General features: G+C 41.1%; 1 protein-coding gene and 1 non-coding gene across 2 annotated transcripts; one reads left to right on the top strand and one right to left on the bottom strand.

The window, feature by feature from the left end:
- Positions 1-305: 305 nt before the first annotated feature.
- On the bottom strand, positions 306-1751 carry LOC148296555 (uncharacterized). Its single transcript, XM_088248562.1, has one exon. It carries the CDS (start codon positions 1749-1751, stop codon positions 306-308), a length of 1446 nt encoding a protein of 481 aa, XP_088104688.1.
- Positions 1752-2289: 538 nt separating this feature from the next.
- On the top strand, positions 2290-2396 carry LOC148296554 (small nucleolar RNA R71). Its single transcript, XR_015834273.1, has one exon. It is a non-coding gene; the product is annotated as a small nucleolar RNA R71 (small nucleolar RNA).
- Positions 2397-20096: the final 17700 nt, after the last annotated feature.

The raw sequence follows: 20096 nt of genomic DNA, 5'->3' as shown, positions 1-20096 counted from the left end.
GGTGCTCACTGGGGTTACCAAGAGTTAGCTTATATGAAAAAAAATGAGTTAGCTTATATGAAAAAAAAAAAAAAAAAAAAAAAAAACAAATCTTTTTTTTTTTATATAAATTTATTTATTTATTTATAAAAAAAACAGAAACTTAAAATGACTAAAATAAAAACAAAACAAGTAAAGAGAAAGGATTGAAATGCTCCCCCCCTGATGCGATTAGGTCGACCGCTAACGTGCTTCTTCTTGAACACATGGGTTGCCTCCCAAGAAGCGCCTTAGTTAATGTCTTGGCAAGACATTATGCAATCAGATTATGATGAGTTGGGGGGTTTCGGATCAATCGTCTCAAGATAGTTCACCCAACTTCTTCTCCTCTTCCTTTTCCTTTTCTTTTTCTTCAAGTGTGCAAGGGGTGTAACTTTGAACATGCCATTGGATGGTTCCACTTTCGTAGAGCATGGATCAAGGGGCTCAAGTGGTAACCCAGAAATTGGTGGAAATGGATGGAACACTTCTAGGGCAGCTACCACTTCTTGGAACTTTGGTTCAACTTGTTCTTCCTCTGCTTGTGCAATGACAACTTCTATAGCATCAGTGGGCTGTTTCTGCAAACTCTTAGAAGAAACTTCATCATTCACAACATCAATTGAAAAACAAGTATCAAGAGAGATAGAAGGTTGAGATGGAGGATCAAACACTTTAAATTCAGCAGTTTCACCCAACACAGTCATGGAGAGGGTGCCATCTTTCATATTGATAATTGTGTTTGTTGTGGCTATGAATGGTCGTCCTAAAAGAATGGGATCAACACGATCTCCATTTGGATTGTCCTCCATATCCATCACTACAAAATCAACAGGGAGAATTAGTGTATTAACTTGAACTAGAATATCTTCTACAATACCTTTTGGATATTTGATAGAATGATCAGCTAGTTCAAGACGAATTGAAGTCTTCTTCATCCCTTCTAAGCCAAGCTCTTGATAAACTGAATATGGCATTACATTGATGCCTGCTCCCAAGTCCAACATGGCTCTTCCAACCTTCTTGTCTCCAATGTTAATTGGAATGTCAAAGCTGCCAGGATCTTTTGATTTTGGTGGAAGCTTCCTTTGCAACACAGCACTTACATTCATGTCGAGCTTTACTTCTTCATTTGGAGCAAAATTGAGCTTGTGAGTCTTCAAGTTCTTGATGAACTTTCCATATGCAGGAATCTGTTCAATAAGATCAAGAAAAGGCAAATTCATATTAACTTTACTCAAAATATCATAAATCTCTTTAAAAGCCTTATCTTGCTTTGCTTTCTTAAGACGCCCTGGAAATGGAATAGATGGAACATATGGAGCGGGTGCCACGTGTCTATCTTTTTGAAGATGTGGTGGCACGAATTTGTCATCCCTTTTATGCAATTGGAATTGTTTGGATTCCCGAGAATCTGATTTGGCCTTAGGAGCAGATTGGGATGTTTTGGGCTGTTCTCCTTCCGAAGTTGTGATCTCCTCCTCTTCATCTTCATTTCCTACAACCACAACATCATTTGAAAGATTAGAATCAACTTGATTATCAATGATCTCACCTGATCTGAGCACATGAATGGCCTTGACTTCATGGTTCTTTGGGTTGATCTCAGTTTGGCTTGGCCATTTCCCAGGCTCTCTTTGAGTTATTTCAGCAGCTATTTGGCCTAATTGGACTTCCAATTTGGAGATGGCAGCTTGTGTGGTTTGCTGAAAATTGGATTGGTTGATTGCCATCTGCTTCACTATATCCTCCAATGATGATGATGATTGTTGTGGCCTTTGGAATGAAGGGGGATTTGCTTGATTCTGGGTATTTCTCCATGAAAAGTTTGGATGATTCCTCCAACCTGGATTATAACTTTGAGAGTATGGATCATTTCTTGGACCTTGGTTGTAGGAATTTACCAACTTAGCTTGCTCTTGCACAAATTCTGGATATCCAGCCCCAAGTGGACAAGCTGTGGTAGCATGGTCATGAGTTTCACAAATGCTACACACTTCCTTCGGAGGGCTTCTTGAGTTTAATGCAAGAAGAGCATCTAGCTTTTGTTCCAGTTTTGAAATCTGCACACTAGAAGCATCATTAGAACCACTAATAACACGTTTACCTCTTGTATCCGTATGTTGGGTCTCCATTGCTATCTCCTCAAAGAGTTCGTACGTTTCTTCTGGAGTTTTGGTTTTAAAAGAACCACCTGCAAAATTGGTGACTATATTATGACTAGAAGGGGTTAGTCCTTTATAAAACATACGCATTTGAAGCTTCAATGGAATCCCATGATGAGGACATTGGTTGAGCAGCCCATTGAATCTCTCCCATGCTTCACAAAACGATTCATCATCTTGCTGTGCAAATAATAAGATCTTGTCCCTAAGCATGTCGGTCTTTTGTGTGGAGAAGTATTTCTCCAAGAACTTCTTTTGAATGGCAGCCCATGTAGTGAGTGAACCAGGCTTCAAAGAATTCAACCAATACTTCGCCTTATCCTTTAAAGTGTATGGAAACACTCTCATTCGAAGTTGATCTTCCGTCACACCTGTCAAGGGAAAAGAACTCACAACATTAAAAATATCCTTTATATGAGTTAATGGATCTTCATTAGGTAAACCATAAAAGGAAGGCAACATATTAAGATGAGAAGATTTAAGCTCATAATTTCGAGCTACAGTGGGCAGCAAAATGCTTGAAGGAGATGCTGGAATTGTTGGGATATCAAGTTCTCCCATGAACTCAATGGCAGCCATCATTTCTTCTTCTTCTTGGTCTGAACTTGCTTCCGAATTTGAAGGTGAAGAACCAGGAAGTTCAGTGTGGAGAGCAAGACTTGTAAATGTAGCAAGAGCTTGCTCTTTTGCAGTTGACAACTCCCTTTCTAGACGATTCTGAATTTCAGAGGTCACCCAATTGGGTTGCAATGATGGTCCAGCGTTTAAAGATCTCGAACGTTGGAATGAAGACTTCACTTGTTCAAGGAATGGCCTGTTAGACATAAACTACCTGAAACAAAAAATTAGATTGATTAGAAACACTAAAAAGAATAGGGTAACCTTGGGCACATAACCAGGGAAGAACTTTCGTTCAGTCCCCGGCAACGGCGCCAAAAACTTGTTGTTTAATTATGTTAAGTCGCAAGTGTACGTGCCAATCAGTAGTATAGCAAGACAAGTACGAGGTCGTACCCACGAGGACTGAGAAGTTAAAATTAGTTATGTACTTAGGTTACCAAATTCAAGAAGTTAGGAAGTTAAGTCTAAAACAGAATTTAAAGCAAGAGTGAGTTTGTTGGAATGAAAACTACTAAAAGGGAATGCAAAATAACAAGTTACCAAAGCTAAGAAGTTGACCTACGAAAATAAGCTAAAAATGCATTCCTGTAATTGACAATCAGAAAGTTGGTTTTCGCAAACTGTGAATGCAATTGCATGTTGTGTGTGCAATTCCCTAGTTTCTGTTGGCAAATTGAATGTTGTGAAATGTTCTCAAACACTAGGGGTTCAACTTCAACATGACAATCCAATTTCAAGCTACAAGTTAACGATCACCTAAGTTGATTACAATTTCTGGAGTTCGTTCTTTCTTATGTATGATTATCCATATGGTGTTTGGTTTTAATCAAGTACTCAGAAAACACAACTTAGCTAAGGTGTTTAGTCTAAGCTATGAATCTGAATCCATTAAGCTTAAGAAGAACACAAAGGAACCAAGTAAACATTTGAACATGGTGTTTGTCCTAAATGCATTACCCACTCATTCACTAATCGGTTCAAGAGTCATATGGTGTTTATGTAAACTTGAACTAGATAACCAACATGCATGTGTTCATAGCTATGGATTTAGTTACTCATGATGGAAAAGAGACTTGAACAGAAATGAGAAAACATAATGAATGCAATAAGAGTAGAAAAAACCCCTTTTCTGAAGTTCTTGTGGTGTCCAAGACTTCTCCAAGTGCTTCTCCACGTCTAATGCTTCTCCAAGAGCTTTCTCACGTCTAGACGAAAGTATGAAGGATATGGAGGTGATTTGGGATGAGTTTGAGTGAGTGGTGATGGCTAAGAAAGATGAAATTCGTAGGAAAATGGAAGATAGGTTTGCTGGAGTTGTTTTGGTGAATTGAGTTTGGGAAAATGATGGAAGTGTTTGAGGATGGCTGGAGTGAATTGTGGGGTTGTGAATCCCAGGATTTGTTGTGTCTTGAATGTGGAATGGATGTGGTATTTATAGGGAGAGGGGAGTGATAAATCTGAATTCAATATGGCTAATGCATACAACACTTGCATTATAAAAGATGAATTGGTTGATGCACTTCACTAATGCATACAACACTTGCATTATAAAATCTGAATTGGTTGATGCACTTCACCAATAAATCCCACCAGCAGCCCTAGCTCATCTTCATGTCACCATGACCAAGCTTCCAACCAGCTACAATAGCTCATGCCAAGCTCACCATGACCAAGCTTCCAACCAGCTCATCCTCATGTCAGCATGACCAGCAACTTCTTGGGCTTACGAATTGGGCTAGGCTGAATCAAATGATGACTTTAAGATGTCTATTGTGAAGCTCAGAATGTGTTTGATCCAAACACACAAGTATTGGCCCAATCCAAGCTTGGATGAAGAAGTTAAGGCCAAAACAAATTGCTAACTCGTTTTGCTCGCTGACAAAATCCATCCTGAGCATGGTTCTGTGTTTGCTAGGTAACGGACTCCAGATTTATCCAATGGGGCTGAATTTTGGATATGTTATAGTACACACCCATTGGAACAACGTTCATGAAGAATTCTGCCTCATCCGAGCTATGTAGGTTGCTGAAACAAAGCTTGCAATATGACCTACGGAACTGGACTGGCAGGGGGCTGTAGCCAAAATGAGTTTGTCTTTAAGCTCTTCTTCCATTCATCCAAATCAGGCCTAAACATGCTTGAATTGCATGAATTATGCTCTCTTACTCTATTGGCCTACAAAACACACAAATAGAGGCAAATAACTCAGAATTATAGGAAACTAAGCAAAAGAAGTAAGTAAATTGGGCATGTATATGTATGATTTCGGATCGAGCCCAAAACTTGGGCAACATCATAATATGGTGGGAGGAGTCATTTGGTGAGTTTTCAGTGAAATCTAATCGCTAGAAGTAGGGAATACACTAACCACTCCAATTAGGAACGAACTGTCGTTGAACTTCAATTGTCCAATTTCTCACACCTATTGACTTCGGATCGAGCCCAAAACTTGGGCAACATCATAATATGGTGGGAGGAGTCATTTGGGTAGTTTTGAGTGAAATTCAATCGCTAGAAGTATGGAATACACCAACGACTCCAATTAGGAACGAACTGCCGTTGAACTTGAATTGTCCAATTTCTCACACCTATTAATTTCGGATCGAGCCCAAAACTTGGGCAACATCATAATATGGTGGGAGGAGTCATTTCGTGAGTTTTGAGTGAAATCCAATCCCTAGAAGTATGGAATACACCAACCACTCCAATTAGGAACGAACTGCCGTTGAACTTGAATTGTCCAATTTCTCACACCTATTGACTTCGGATCGAGCCCAAAACTTGGGCAACATCATAATATGGTGGGAGGAGTCATTTGGTGCGTTTTGAGTGAAATCCAATCGCTAGAAGTATGGAATACACCAACCACTCCCATTAGGAACGAACTGCCGTTGAACTTGAATTGTCCAATTTCTCACACCTACTGATTTCGGATCGAGCCCAACACTTGGGCAACATCATAATATGGTGGGAGGAGTCATTTGGTGAGTTTTGAGTGAAATCCAATCGCTAGAAGTATGGAATACAACAACCACTCCAATTAGGAACGAACTGTCGTTGAACTTGAATTGTCCAATTTGGAACACCTACTGATTTCGGATCGAGCCCAAAACTTGGGCAACATCATAATATGGTGGGAGGAGTCATTTGGTGAGTTTTGAGTGAAATCCAATCGCTAGAAGTATGGAATACACCAACCACTCCAATTAGGAACGAACTGTCGTTGAACTTGAATGGTCCAATTTCTCACACCTATTGATTTCGGATCGAGCCCCAAACTAGGGCAACATCGTAATATGGTGGGAGGAGTCATTTGGTGAGTTTTGAGTGAAATCCAATCGGTAGAAGTATGGAATACACCAACCACTACAATTAGGAACGAACTGCCGTTGAACTTGAATGGTCCAATTTCTCACACCTATTGATTTCGGATCGAGCCCCAAACTACGGCAACATCATAATATGGTGGGAGGAGTCATTTGGTGAGTTTTGAGTGAAATCCAATCGGTAGAAGTATGGAATACACCAACCACTCCAATTAGGAACGAACTGCCGTTGAACTTGAATGGTCCAATTTCTCACACCTATTGATTTCGGATCGAGCCCCAAACTAGGGCAAAATCATAATATGGTGGGAGGAGTCATTTAGTGAGTTTTGAGTGAAATCCAATCGGTAGAAGTATGGAATACACCAACCACTCCAATTAGGAACGAACTGCCGTTGAACTTGAATGGTCCAATTTCTCACACCTATTGATTTCGGATCGAGCCCCAAACTAGGGCAACATCATAATATGGTGGGAGGAGTCATTTGGTGAGTTTTGAGTGAAATCCAATCGCTAGAATTATGGAATACACTAACCACTCCAATTAGGAACGAACTGTCGTTGAACTTGAATTGTCCAATTTCTCACACCGATTGATTTTGGATCGAGTCCAAAACCTGGGCAACATCATAACATGGTGGGAGGAGTCATTGGTGAGTTTTGAGTGAAATCTAATCGCTAGAAGTAACCACTCCAATTAGGAACGAACTGCCGTTGAACTTGAATTGTCCAATTTCTCACACCTATTGATTTCGGATCGAGCCCAAAACTTGGGCAGCATCATAATATGGTGGGAGGAGTCATTTGGTGAGTTTTGAGTGAAATCCAATCGCTAGAAGTATGGAATACACCAACCACACCAATTAGGAACGAACTGCCGTTGAACTTGAATTGTCCAATTTCAAACAGCTACTAATTTCAGATTGAGCCCAAAACTCGGGCAATATCATAATATGGTGGGAGGATTCATTTGGTGAGTTTTGAGTGAAATCCAATCGCTAGAAGTATGGAAAACACCAACCACTCCAATTAGGAACGAACTGCCGGTGAACTTGAATGGTCCAATTTCTCACACCTATTGATTTCGGATCGAGCCCCAAACTAGGGCAACATCATAATATGGTGGGAGGAGTCATTTGGTGAGTTTTGAGTGAAATCCAATCGCTAGAAGTATGGAATACACCAACCACTCCAATTAGGAACGAACTGCCGTTGAACTTGAATTGTCCAATTTCGAACACCTATTGATTTCAGACTGAGCCCAAAACTGGGGCAACATCATAATATGGTGGGAGGAGTCATTTGGTGAGTTTTGAGTGAAATCCAATAGCTAGAGAAGTATGGAATGCACCAACCACTCCAATTAGGAACGAACTGCCGTTGAACTTGAATTGTCCAATTTGGAACACCTATTGATTTCGGATTGAGCCCAAAACTTGGGCAACATCATAATATGGTGGGAGGAGTCAGTTGGTGAGTTTTGAGTGAAATCCAATAGCTAGAGAAGTATGGAATGCACCAACCACTCCAATTAGGAACGAACTGCCGTTGAACTTGAATTGTCCAATTTGGAACACCTATTGATTTCGGATTGAGCCCAAAACTTGGGCAACATCATAATATGGTGGGAGGAGTCATTTGGTGAGTTTTGAGTGAAATCTAATCGCTAGAAGTAACCACTTCAATTAGGAACGAACTGTCGTTGAAATTGAATTGACCAATTTCTCACACCTATTGATTTTGGATTGAGCCCAAAACTTGGGCAACATCATAATATGTTGAGAGGAGTCATTTGGGGAGTTTTGAGTGAAATCCAATCGGTAGAAGTATGGAATACACCAACCACTCCAATTAGGAACGAATTGCCATTGAACTTGAATTGTCTAATTTCTCACACCTATTGATTTCGGATCGAGCCCCGAACTAGGGCAACATCATAATATGGTGGGAGGAGTCATTTGTTGAGTTTTGAGTGAAATCCAATCGGTAGAAGTATGGAATACACCAACCACTCCAATTAGGAACGAACTGCCGTTGAACTTGAATTGTCCAATTTCTCACACCTATTGATTTCGGATCGATCCCAAAAGTTGGGCAACATCATAATATGGTGGGAGGAGTCATTTTGTGAGGTTTGAGTGAAATCCAATCGGTAGAAGTTTGGAATACACCAACCACTCCAATTAGGAACGAACTGCCGTTGAACTTGAATGGTCCAACTTCTCACACCTATTGATTTCGGATCGAGCCCCATACTAGGGCAACATCATAATATGGTGGGAGGAGTCATTTGGTGAGTTTTGAGTGAAATCCAATCGCTAGAAGTATGGAATACACCAACCACTCCAATTAGGAACGAACTGCCGTTGAACTTGAATTGTCCAATTTGGAACACCTATTGATTTCGGATCGAGCCCAAAACTTGGGCAACATCATAATATGGTGGGAGGAGTCATTTGGTGAGTTTTGAGTGAAATCTAATCGCTAGAAGTAACCACTCCAATTAGGAACGAACTGTCGTCGAAATTGAATTGACCAATTTCTCACACCTATTGAATTCGGATCGAGCCCAAAACTTGGGCAACATCATAATATGGTGGGCGGAGTCATTTGGTGAGTTTTGAGTGAAATCCAATCGCTAGAAGTATGGAATACACCAACCACTCCAAATAGGAACGAACTGCCATTGAACCTGAATTGTCCAATTTGGAACACCTATTGATTTCGGATCGAGCCCAAAACTTGGGCAACATCATATTATGGTGGGAGGAGTCATTTGGTGAGTTTTGAGTGAAATCCAATCGCTAGAAGTATGGAATACACCAACCACTCCAAATAGGAACGAACTGCCATTGAACTTGAATTGTCCAATTTGGAACACATATTGATTTCGGATCGAGCCCAAAACTTGGGCAACATCATAATATGTTGGGAGGAGTCATTTGGGGAGTTTTGAGTGAAATCCAATCGCTACAAGTATGGAATACACCAACCACTCCAATTACGAACGAACTGTCGTTGAATTGTCCAATTTCTCACACCTATTGATTTCGGATCGAGCCCAAAACTTGGGCAACATCATAATATGTTGGGAGGAGTCATTTGGGGAGTTTTGAGTGAAATCCAATCGCTAGAAGTATGGAATACACCAACCCCTCCAATTGGGAACGAACTGCCGTTGACATTGAATTGACCAATTTCTCACACCTATTGATTTTGGATCGATCCCAAAAGTTGGGCAACATCATAATATGGTGGGAGGAGTCATTTGGTGAGTTTTGAGTGAAATCCAATCGCTAGAAGTATGGAATACACCAACCACTCCAATTAGGAAAGAACTGTCGTTGAAATTGAATTGACCAATTTCTCACACCTATTGAATTCGGATCGAGCCCAAAACTTGGGCAACATCATAATATGGTGGGAGGAGTCATTTGGTGAATTTTGAGTGAAATCCAATCGCTAGAAGTATGGAATACACCAACCCCTCCAATTAGGAACGAACTGCCGTTGACATTGAATTGTCCAATTTCTCACACCTATTGATTTCGGTTCGAGCCGAAAACTTGGGCAACATCATAATGTGGTGGGAGGAGTCATTTGGTGAGTTTTGAGTGAAATCCAATCGCCAGAAGTATGGAATACACCAACCACTCCAAGTATGAACGAACTGCCGTTGACATTGAATTGTCCAATTTCTCACACCTATTGATTTCGGTTCGAGCCCAAAACTTGGGCAACATCATAATACGTTGGGAGGAGTCATTTGGGGAGTTTTGAGTGAAATCCAATCGGTAGAAGTATGGAATACACCAACCACTCCAATTACGAACGAACTGTCGTTGAATTGTCCAATTTCTCACACCTATTGATTTCGGATCGAGCCCAAAAGTTGGGCAACATCATAATATGGTGGGAGGAGTCATTTGGTTAGTTTTGAGTGAAATCCAATCGCTAGAAGTATGGAATACACCAAACCCTCCAATTAGGAACGAACTGCCGTTGACATTGAATTGTCCAATTTCTCACACCTATTGATTTCGGATCGAGCCCAAAACTTGGGCAACATCATAATATGGTCGGAGGAGTCATTTGGTGAGTTTTGAGTGAAATCCAATCGCTAGAAGTATGGAATACACCAACCACTCCAATTAGGAACGAACTGCCGTTGACATTGAATTGTCCAATTTCTCACACCTATTGATTTCGGATTGAGCCCAAAACTTGGGCAACATCATAATATGTTGCGAGGAGTCATTTGGGGAGTTTTGAGTGAAATCCAATCGGTAGAAGTATGGAATACACCAACCACTCCAATTACGAACGAACTGTCGTTGAATTGTCCAATTTCTCACACCTATTTATTTCGGATCGAGCCCAAAACTTGGGCAACATCATAATATGGTGGGAGGAGTCATTTGGGGAGTTTTGAGTGAAATCCAATCGCTAGAAGTATGGAATACACCAACCACTCCAATTAGGAACGAACTGCCGTTGAACTTGAATTGTCCAATTTCTCACACCTATTGATTTTGGATCGAGCCCAAAACTTGGGCAACGTCATAATATGGTGGGAGGAGTCATTTGGTGAGGTTTGAGTGAAATCCAATCGCTAGAAGTATGGAATACACCAACCACTCCAATTAGGAACGAACTGCCATTGAACTTGAAGTGTCAAATTTGGAACACCTATTGATTTCGGATCGAGCCCAAAACTTGGGAAACATCATATTATGGTGGGAGGAGTCATTTGGTGAGTTTTGAGTGAAATACAATTGGTAGAAGTATGGAATACACCAACCACTCCAATTAGGAAGGAACTGCCGTTGCACTTGAATTATCAAATTTCTCACACCTATTGATTTCGGATTGAGCCCAAAACTTGGGCAACATCATAATATGTTGCGAGGAGTCATTTGGGGAGTTTTGAGTGAAATCCAATCTGTAGAAGTATGGAATACACCAACCACTCCAATTACGAACGAACTGTCGTTGAATTGTCCAATTTCTCACACCTATTTATTTCGGATCGAGCCCAAAACTTGGGCAACATCATAATATGTTGGGAGGAGTCATTTGGGGAGTTTTTAGTGAAATCCTATCGCTAGAAGTAGGGAATACACCAACCACTCCAATTACGAACGAACTGTCGTTGAAATTGAATTGACCAATTTCTCACACCTTTTGATTTCGGATCGATCCCAAAAGTTGGGCAACATCATAATATGGTGGGAGGAGTCATTTGGTGAGTTTTGAGTGAAATCCAATCGCTAGAAGCATGGAATACACCAACCACTCCAATTAGGAAAGAACTGTCGTTGAAATTAAATTGACCAATTTCTCACACCTATTGAATTCGGATCGAGCCCAAAACTTGGGCAACATCATAATATGGTGGGAGGAGTCATTTGGTGAGTTTTGAGTGAAATCCAATCGCTAGAAGTATGGAATACACCAACCACTCCAATTAGGAAAGAACCGTCGTTGAAATTGAATTGACCAATTTCTCACACCTACTGATTTCGGATCGAGCCCAAAACTTGGGCAACATCATAATACGGTGGGAGGAGTCATTTGGGGGGTTTTGAGTGAAATCCAATCGCTAGAAGTATGGAATACACCAACCACTCCAATTAGGAACGAACTGCCATTGAACTTGAAGTGTCAAATTTGGAACACCTATTGATTTCGGATCGAGCCCAAAACTTGGGAAACATCATATTATGGTGGGAGGAGTCATTTGGTGAGTTTTGAGTGAAATCCAATTGGTAGAAGTATGGAATACACCAACCACTCCAATTAGGAACGAACTGCCGTTGCACTTGAATTATCAAATTTCTCACACCTATTGATTTCGGATTGAGCCCCAAACTTGGGCAACATCCTATTATGGTGGGAGGAGTCATTTTGTGAGTTTTGAGTGAAATCCAATCGCTAGAAGTGTGGAATACACCAACCACTCCAATTAGGAACGAACTGCCGTTGAACTTGAATTGTCCAATTTCTCACACCTATTGATTTTGGATCGAACCCAAAACTTGGGCAACATCATAATATGGTGGGAGTCATTTGGTGAGTTTTGAGTGAAATCCAATCGCTAGAAGTATGGAATACACCAACCACTCCAATTAGGAACGAACTGCCGTTGAACTTGAATTGTACAATTTGTCACACCTATTGATTTCGGATCGTGCCCAAAACTTGGGTAACATCCTAATATGGTGGGAGGAGTCATTTGGTGAGTTTTGAGTAAAATCCAATCGCTAGAAGTATGGAATACACCAACCAGTCCAATTAGGAACGAACTGCCGTTGAAATTGAATTGTCCAATTTCTCACACCTATTGATTTCGGATCGAGCCCAAAACTTGGGCAACATCATAATATGGTGGGAGGAGTCATTTGGTGAGTTTTGAGTGAAATCCAATCGCTAGAACTATAGAATACACCAACCACTCCAATTAGGAACGAACTGCCATTGAACTTGAATTGTCCAATTTGGAATACCTATTGATTTCGGATCGAGCCCAAAACTTGGGCAACAACATATTATGGTGGGAGGAGTCATTTGGTGAGTTTTGAGTGAAATCCAATCGGTAGAAGTATGGAATACACCAACCACTCCAATTAGGAACGAACTGCCGTTGAACTTGAATTCTCAAATTTCTCACACCTATTGATTTCGGATCGAGCCCCAAACTTGGGCAACATCATATTATGGTGGGAGGAGTCATTTGGTGAGTTTTGAGTGAAATCCAATCGCTAGAAGTATGGAATACACCAACCACTCCAATTAGGAACGAAATGCCGTTGAACTTGAATTGTCCAATTTCTACCACCTATTGATTTCGGACCGAGCCCAAAACATGGGCAACGTCATAATATGGTGGGAGGAGTCATTTGGGGAGTTTTGAGTGAAATCCAATCCCTAGAAGTATGGAATACACCAACCACTCCAATTACTAACGAACTGTCGTTGAAATTGAATTGACCAATTTCTCACACCTATTGATTTCGGATCGATCCCAAAAGTTGGGCAACATCATAATATGGTGGGAGGAGTCATTTGGTGAGTTTTGAGTGAAATCCAATCGCTAGAAGTATGGAATACGCCAACCACTCCAATTAGGAACGAACTGCCGTTGAACTTGAATTGTCCAACTTGGAAATACTATTGATTTCGGATCGAGCCCAAAACTTGGGCAACATCATAATATGGTGGGACGAGTCATTTGGTGAGTTTTGAGTGAAATTCCATCGCTAGAAGTATGGAATACCCCAATCACTCCAGTTAGGAACGAATTGCCGTTGAACTTGAATTGTCCAATTTGGAGCACCTATTGATTTCAGATCGAGCCCAAAACTTGGACAACATCATAATATGGTGGGAGGAGTCATTTGGTGACTTTTGAGTGAAATCCAATCACTAGAAGTATGGAATACACCACCCACTCCAGTTAGGAACGAACTGCCGTTGAACTTGAATTGTCCAATTTCTCACACCTATTGATTTCGGATCGAGCCCAAAACGTGGGCAACATCATAATATGGTGGGAGGAGTCATTTGGTGAGTTTTGAGTGAAATCCAATCGCTAGAAGTATGGAATACACCAACCACTCCAATTAGGAAAGAACTGTCGTTGAAATTGAATTGACCAATTTCTCACACCTATTGATTTTGGATTGAGCCCAAAACTTGGGCAACATCATAATATGGTGGGAGGAGTCATTTGGTGAGTTTTGAGAGAAATCCAATCACTAGAAGTACGGAATACACCAACCACTCCAGTTAGGAACGAACTGCCGTTATACTTGAATTTTCCAATTTGGAACACCTATTGATTTCGGATCGAGCCCAAAACTTGGGCAACAGCATAATGTGGTGGGAGTCATTTGGTGAGTTTTGAGTGAAATCCAATCGCTAGAAGTATGGTGGGAGGAGTCATTTGGTGTGTTTTGAGTGAAATCCAATCGCTAGAAGTATGGAATACACCAACCACTCCAATTAGGAACGAACTGCCGTTGAACTTGAATTGTCCAATTTCTCACACCTATTGATTTCGGATCGAGCCCAAAACTTGGGCAACATCATAATATGGTGGGAGGAGTCATTTGGTAAGTTTTGAGTGAAATCCAACCGCTAGAAGTATGGACTACACTAACCACTCCAATTAGGAACGAACTGCCGTTGAACTTGAATTGTCCAATTTCTCACACCTATTGATTTCGGATCTAGCATCAAACTTGGGCAACATCATAATATGGTGGGAGGAGTCATTTGGTGAGTTTTGAGTGAAATCCAATCGCTAGAAGTATGGCATACACCAACCACTCCAATTAGGAACGAACTGCCGTTGAACTTGAATTGTCCAATTTGGAACACCTATTGATTTCGGATCAAGCCCCAAACTTGGGTAACATCATAATACGGTGGGAGGAGTCATTAGGTGAGTTTTGAGTGAAATCCAATCCCTATAAGTATGGAATACACTAACCACTCCAATTAGGAACGAAGTGCCGTTGAACTTGAATTGTCCAATTTCTCACACCTATTGATTTCGGATCGAGCCCAAAACTTGGGCAACATCATAATATGGTGGGAGGAGTCATTTGGTGAGTTTTGAGGGAAATCCAATCGCTAGAAGTATGGAATACACCAACCACTCCAATTAGGAACGAACTGCCGTTGAACTTGAATTGTCGAATTTCCCACACCTATTGATTTCGGATCGAGCCCCAAACTTGGGCAACATCATAATATGGTGGGAGGAGTCATTTGGTGAGTTTTGAGTGAAATCCAATCGCTAGAAGTATGGAATACACCAACCACTCCAATTAGGAACGAAATGCCGTTGAAATTGAATTGACCAATCTCTCACTCCTATTGATTTCGGATCGAGCCCAAAACTTGGGCAACATCATAATATGGTGGGAGGAGTCATTTGGTTAGTTTTGAGTGAAATCCAATCGGTAGAAGTATGGAATACACCAATCACTCCAATTAGGAACGAACTGCCGTTGAACTTGAATTGTCCAATTTGGAACACCTATTGATTTCGGAACGAGCCCAAAACTTGGGCAACATCATAATATAGTGGGTGGAGTCATTTGGTGAGTTTTGGGTGAAATCCAATCGCTAGAAGTATGGAATACACCAACCACTCCAATTAGGAACGAACTGCTTTTGAACTTGAATTGTCCAATTTCTCACACCTATTGATTTCGGATCGAGCCCAAAACTTGGGCAACATCATAATATGGTGGGAGGAGTCATTTGGTGAGTTTTGAGTGAAATCCAATCGCTAGAAGTATGGAATACACCAACCACTCCAATTAGGAACGAACTACCGTTGAACTTGAATTGTGGAATTTCCCACACCTATTGATTTCGGATCGAGCCCCAAACTAGGACAACAACATAATATGGTGGGAGGATTCGTTTGGTGAGTTTTGAGTGAAATCCAATCGCTAGAAGTATGGAATACACCAACCACTCCAATTAGGAATGAACTGCCGTTGAACTTGAATTGTCCAATTTGGAACACCTATTGATTTCGGATCGATCCCAAAACTTGGGCAACATCATAATATAGTGGGAGGAGTCATTTGGTGAGTTTTGAGTGAAATCCAATCGCTAGAAGTATGGAAAACACCAACCACTCCAATTAGGAATGAACTGCCGTTGAACTTGAATTGTCCAATTCGGAACACCTATTGATTTTGGATCGAGCCCAAAACTTGGGCAATATCATAATATGGTGGGAGAAGTCATTTGGTGAGTTTTGAGTGAAATCCAATCGCTAGAAGTATGGAATACACCAACCAATCCAATTAGGAACGAACTGCCGTTGAACTTGAATTGTCGAATTTCGAACACCTATTGATTTCGGATCGAGCCCAAAACTTGGGCAACAACATAATATGGTGGGAGGAGTCATTTGGTGAGTTTTGAGAGAAATCCAATAGATAGAAGTATGGAATACACCAACCACTCCAATTAGGAACGAACTGCCGTTGAACTTGAATTGTCCAATTTGGAACACCTATTGATTTCGGATCAAGCCCAAAACTTGGGCAACCTCATAATATGGTGGGAGGAGTCATTTGGGGAGTTTTGAGTGAAATCCAATCGCTAGAAGTATGTTATAAACTAACCACTCCAATTAGGAACGAACTGCCGTTGAACTTGAATTGTCCAATTTCTCACACCTATTGATTTCGGACCGAGCCCCAAACTTGGGCAACATCATAATATGGTGGGAGGAGTCATTCGGTGAGTTTTGGGTGAAATCCAATCGCTAAAAGTATGGAATACACCAACCACTCCAATTAGGAACGAACTGCTGTTGAATTTGAATTGTCCAATTTCTCACACCTATTGATTTCGGATCGAGCCCAAAACTTGGGCAACATCATAATATGGTGGGAGGAGTCAATTGGTTAGTTTTGAGTGAAATCCAATAGCTAGAAGTATGGAATACAGCAACCACTCCAATTTGGAACGAACTGCCGTTGAACTTGAATTGTCCAATTTCTCACACCTACTGATTTCGGATCGAGCCCAAAACTTGGGTAACATCATAATATGGTGGGAGGAGTCATTTGGTTAGTTTTGAGTGAAATCCAATCGCTAGAAGTATGGAATACACCAAGCACTCCAATTAGGAACGAACTGCCGTTGAACTCTAATTGTCCAATTTGGAACACCTATTGATTTCGGATCGAGCCCAAAACTTGGGCAACATCATAATGTGGTGGGAGGAGTCATTTGGTGATTTTTGAGTAAAATCCAATCGCTAGAAGTATGGAATACACCAACCACTGCAATTAGGAACGAACTGCCGTTGAACTTGAATTGTCCAATTTGGAACACCTATTGATTTCGGATCGAGCCCAAAACTTGGGCAACATCATAATATGGTGGGAGGAGTCATTTGGTGAGTTTAGGGTGAAATCCAATCGCTAGAAGTATGGAATACACCAACCACTCCAATTAGGAACGAACTGCCGTTGAATTTGAATTGTCCAATTTCTCACACCTATTGATTTCGGATCGAGCCGAAAACTTGGGCAACATCATAATATGGTGGGAGGAGTCAATTGGTGAGTTTTGAGTGAAATCCAATAGCTAGAAGTGTGGAATACAGCAACCACTCCAATTAGGAACGAACCGCCGTTGAACTTGAATTGTCCAAATTCTCACACCTATTGATTTCGGATCGTGCCCAAAACTAGGGCAACATCATAATATGGTGGGAGGAGTCATTTGGTAGTTTTGAGTGAAATCCAATCGCGCTAGAAGTATGGAAAACACCTACCAGTCCAATTAGGAACGAACTGCCGTTGAACTCTAATTGTCAAATTTGGAAGACCTATTGATTTCGGATCGACCCCAAAACTTGGGCAACATCATAATATGGTGGGAGGAGTCATTTGGAGAGTTTTGAGTGAAATCCAATCTTTAGAAGTATGGAATACACCAACCACTCCAATTAGGAACGAACTGCCGTTGAACTTGAATTATCCAATTTCTCACACCTATTGATTTCGGATCGAGCCCAAAACTTGGGCAACATCATAATGTGGTGGGAGGAGTCATTTGGTGAGTTTTGAGTGAAATCCAGTCGCTAGAAGTTTGGAATACACTAACCACTCCAATTAGGAACGAACTGCCGTTGAACTTGAATTGTCCAATTTCTCGCACCTATTGATTTCGGATCGAGCCCCAAACTTGGGCAACATCGTAATATGGTGGGAGGAGTCATTTGGTGAGTTTTGAGTGAAATCCAATCGCCAGAAGTATGGAATACACCAACCACTCCAATTAGGAACGAACTGCCGTTGAAATTGAATTGTCCAATTTCTCACCCCGATTGATTTCGGATCGAGCCCAAAACTTGGGCCACATCATAATATGGTGGGAGGAGTCATTTGGGGAGTTTTGAGTGAAATCGAAGCGCTGGAAGTATGGAATACACCAATTGATTTCGGATCAAGCCCAAAACATGGGCAGCATCATAATATGGTGGGAGGAGTCATGTGGTGAGTTTTGAGTGAAATACAATCGCTAGAAGTATGGAATACACCAACCACTCCAATTAGGAACGATCTGCCGTTGAACCTGAATTGTGCAATTTCTCAAACCTATTGATTTCGGATCGAGCCCCACACTTGGGCAACATCATAATATGGTGGGAGAAGTCATTTGGTGAGTTTTGAGTGAAATCCAATCGCTAGAAGTATGGAATACACCAACCACTCCAATTAGGAATGAACTGCCGTTGAACTTGAATTGTACAATTTCTCACACCTATTGATTTCGGATCGAGCCCAAAACTTGGGCAACATCATAATATGGTGGGAGGAGTCATTTGGTGAGTTTTGAGGGAAATCAAATCGCTAGAAGTGTGGAATACACCAACCACTCCAATTAGGAACGAACTGCCGTTGAACTTGAATTGTCCAATTTCTCACACCTATTGATTTCGGATCGAGCCCAAAACTTGGGCAACATCATAATATGGTGGGAGGAGTCATTTGGTTAGTTTTGAGTGAAATCCAATCGCTAGAATTATGGAATGCACCAACCACTCCAATTAGGAACGAACTGCCGTTGAACTTGAATTGTCCAATTTCTCACAACTATTGATTTCGGATCGAGCCCAAAACTTGGGCAACATCATAATATGGTGGGAGGAGTCATTTGGTGAGTTTTGAGTGAAATCCAATCGCTAGAAGTATGGAATACACCAACCACTCCAATTAGGAACGAACTGCCGTTGAACTTGAATTCTCCAATGTCGAACACCTATTGATTTCGGATCGATCCCCAAACTTGGGCAACATCATAATATGGGGGGAGGAGTCATTTGGTGAGTTTTTAGTGAAATCCAATCGCTAGAAGTGTGGAATACACCAACCACTCCAATTAGGAACGAACTGCCGTTGAACTTGAATTGTCCAATTTTTCACACCTATTGATTTCGGATCGAGCCCAAAACTTGGGCAACATCATAATATGGTGGGAGGAGTCATTTGGTGAGTTTTGAGTGAAATCCAATCGCTAGAAGTGTGGAATACACCAACCACTCCAATTAGGAACGAACTGCCGTTGAACTTGAATTGTCCAATTTCTCACACCTACTGATTTCAGATCGAGCCCAAAACTTGGGCAACATCATAATATGGTGGGAGGAGTCATTTGGTTAGTTTTGAGTGAAATCCAATCGCTAGATGTATGGAATACACCAACCACTCCCATTAGGAACGAACTACCGTTGAACTTGAATTGTCCAATTTCTAACACCTATTGATTTCGGATCGAACCCCAAACTTGTACAACATCATAATATGGTGGGAGGAGTCATTTGGTGAGTTTTGGCAACATCATAATATGGTGGGAGGAGTCATATGGTAAGTTTTGAGTGAAATCCAATCGCTAGAAGTGTGGAATAAACCAATCACTCCAATCAGGAACGAACTGCCGTTGCACTTGAATTGTCCAATTTCTCACACCTATTGATTTCGGATCGCGCCCAAAACTTGGGCCACATCATAATATGGTGGGAGGAGTCATTTGGTTAGTTTTGAGTGAAATCCAATCGCTAGAAGTATGAAATACACCAACCACTCCAATTAGGAACGAACTGCCGTTGAACTTGAATTGTCCAATTTCTCACACCTATTGAATTCGGACCGAGCCCCAAACTTCGGCAACATCATAATATGGTGGGAGGAGTCATTTGGTGAGTTTTGAGTGAAATCCAATCGCTAGAAGTATGGAATACACCAACCACTCCAATTAGGAACGAACTGCCGTTGAACTTGAATTGTCCAATTTCTCACACCTATTGATTTCGGATCAAGCCCCTAACTTGGGCAATATCATAATATGGTGGGAGGAGTCATTTGGTGAGTTTTGAGTGAAATCCAATCGCTAGAAGTATGGAATACACCAACCACTCCA

The sequence above is a fragment of the Prunus avium genome, chromosome 2 (genome assembly GCF_965620075.1).
Source record: "Prunus avium chromosome 2, drPruAviu1.hap1.1, whole genome shotgun sequence".
Classification (NCBI taxonomy): Eukaryota; Viridiplantae; Streptophyta; class Magnoliopsida; order Rosales; family Rosaceae; genus Prunus; species Prunus avium.
Note: the sequence above shows the minus strand (reverse complement) of the source record. Positions and strands in the feature narration are given on the sequence as shown.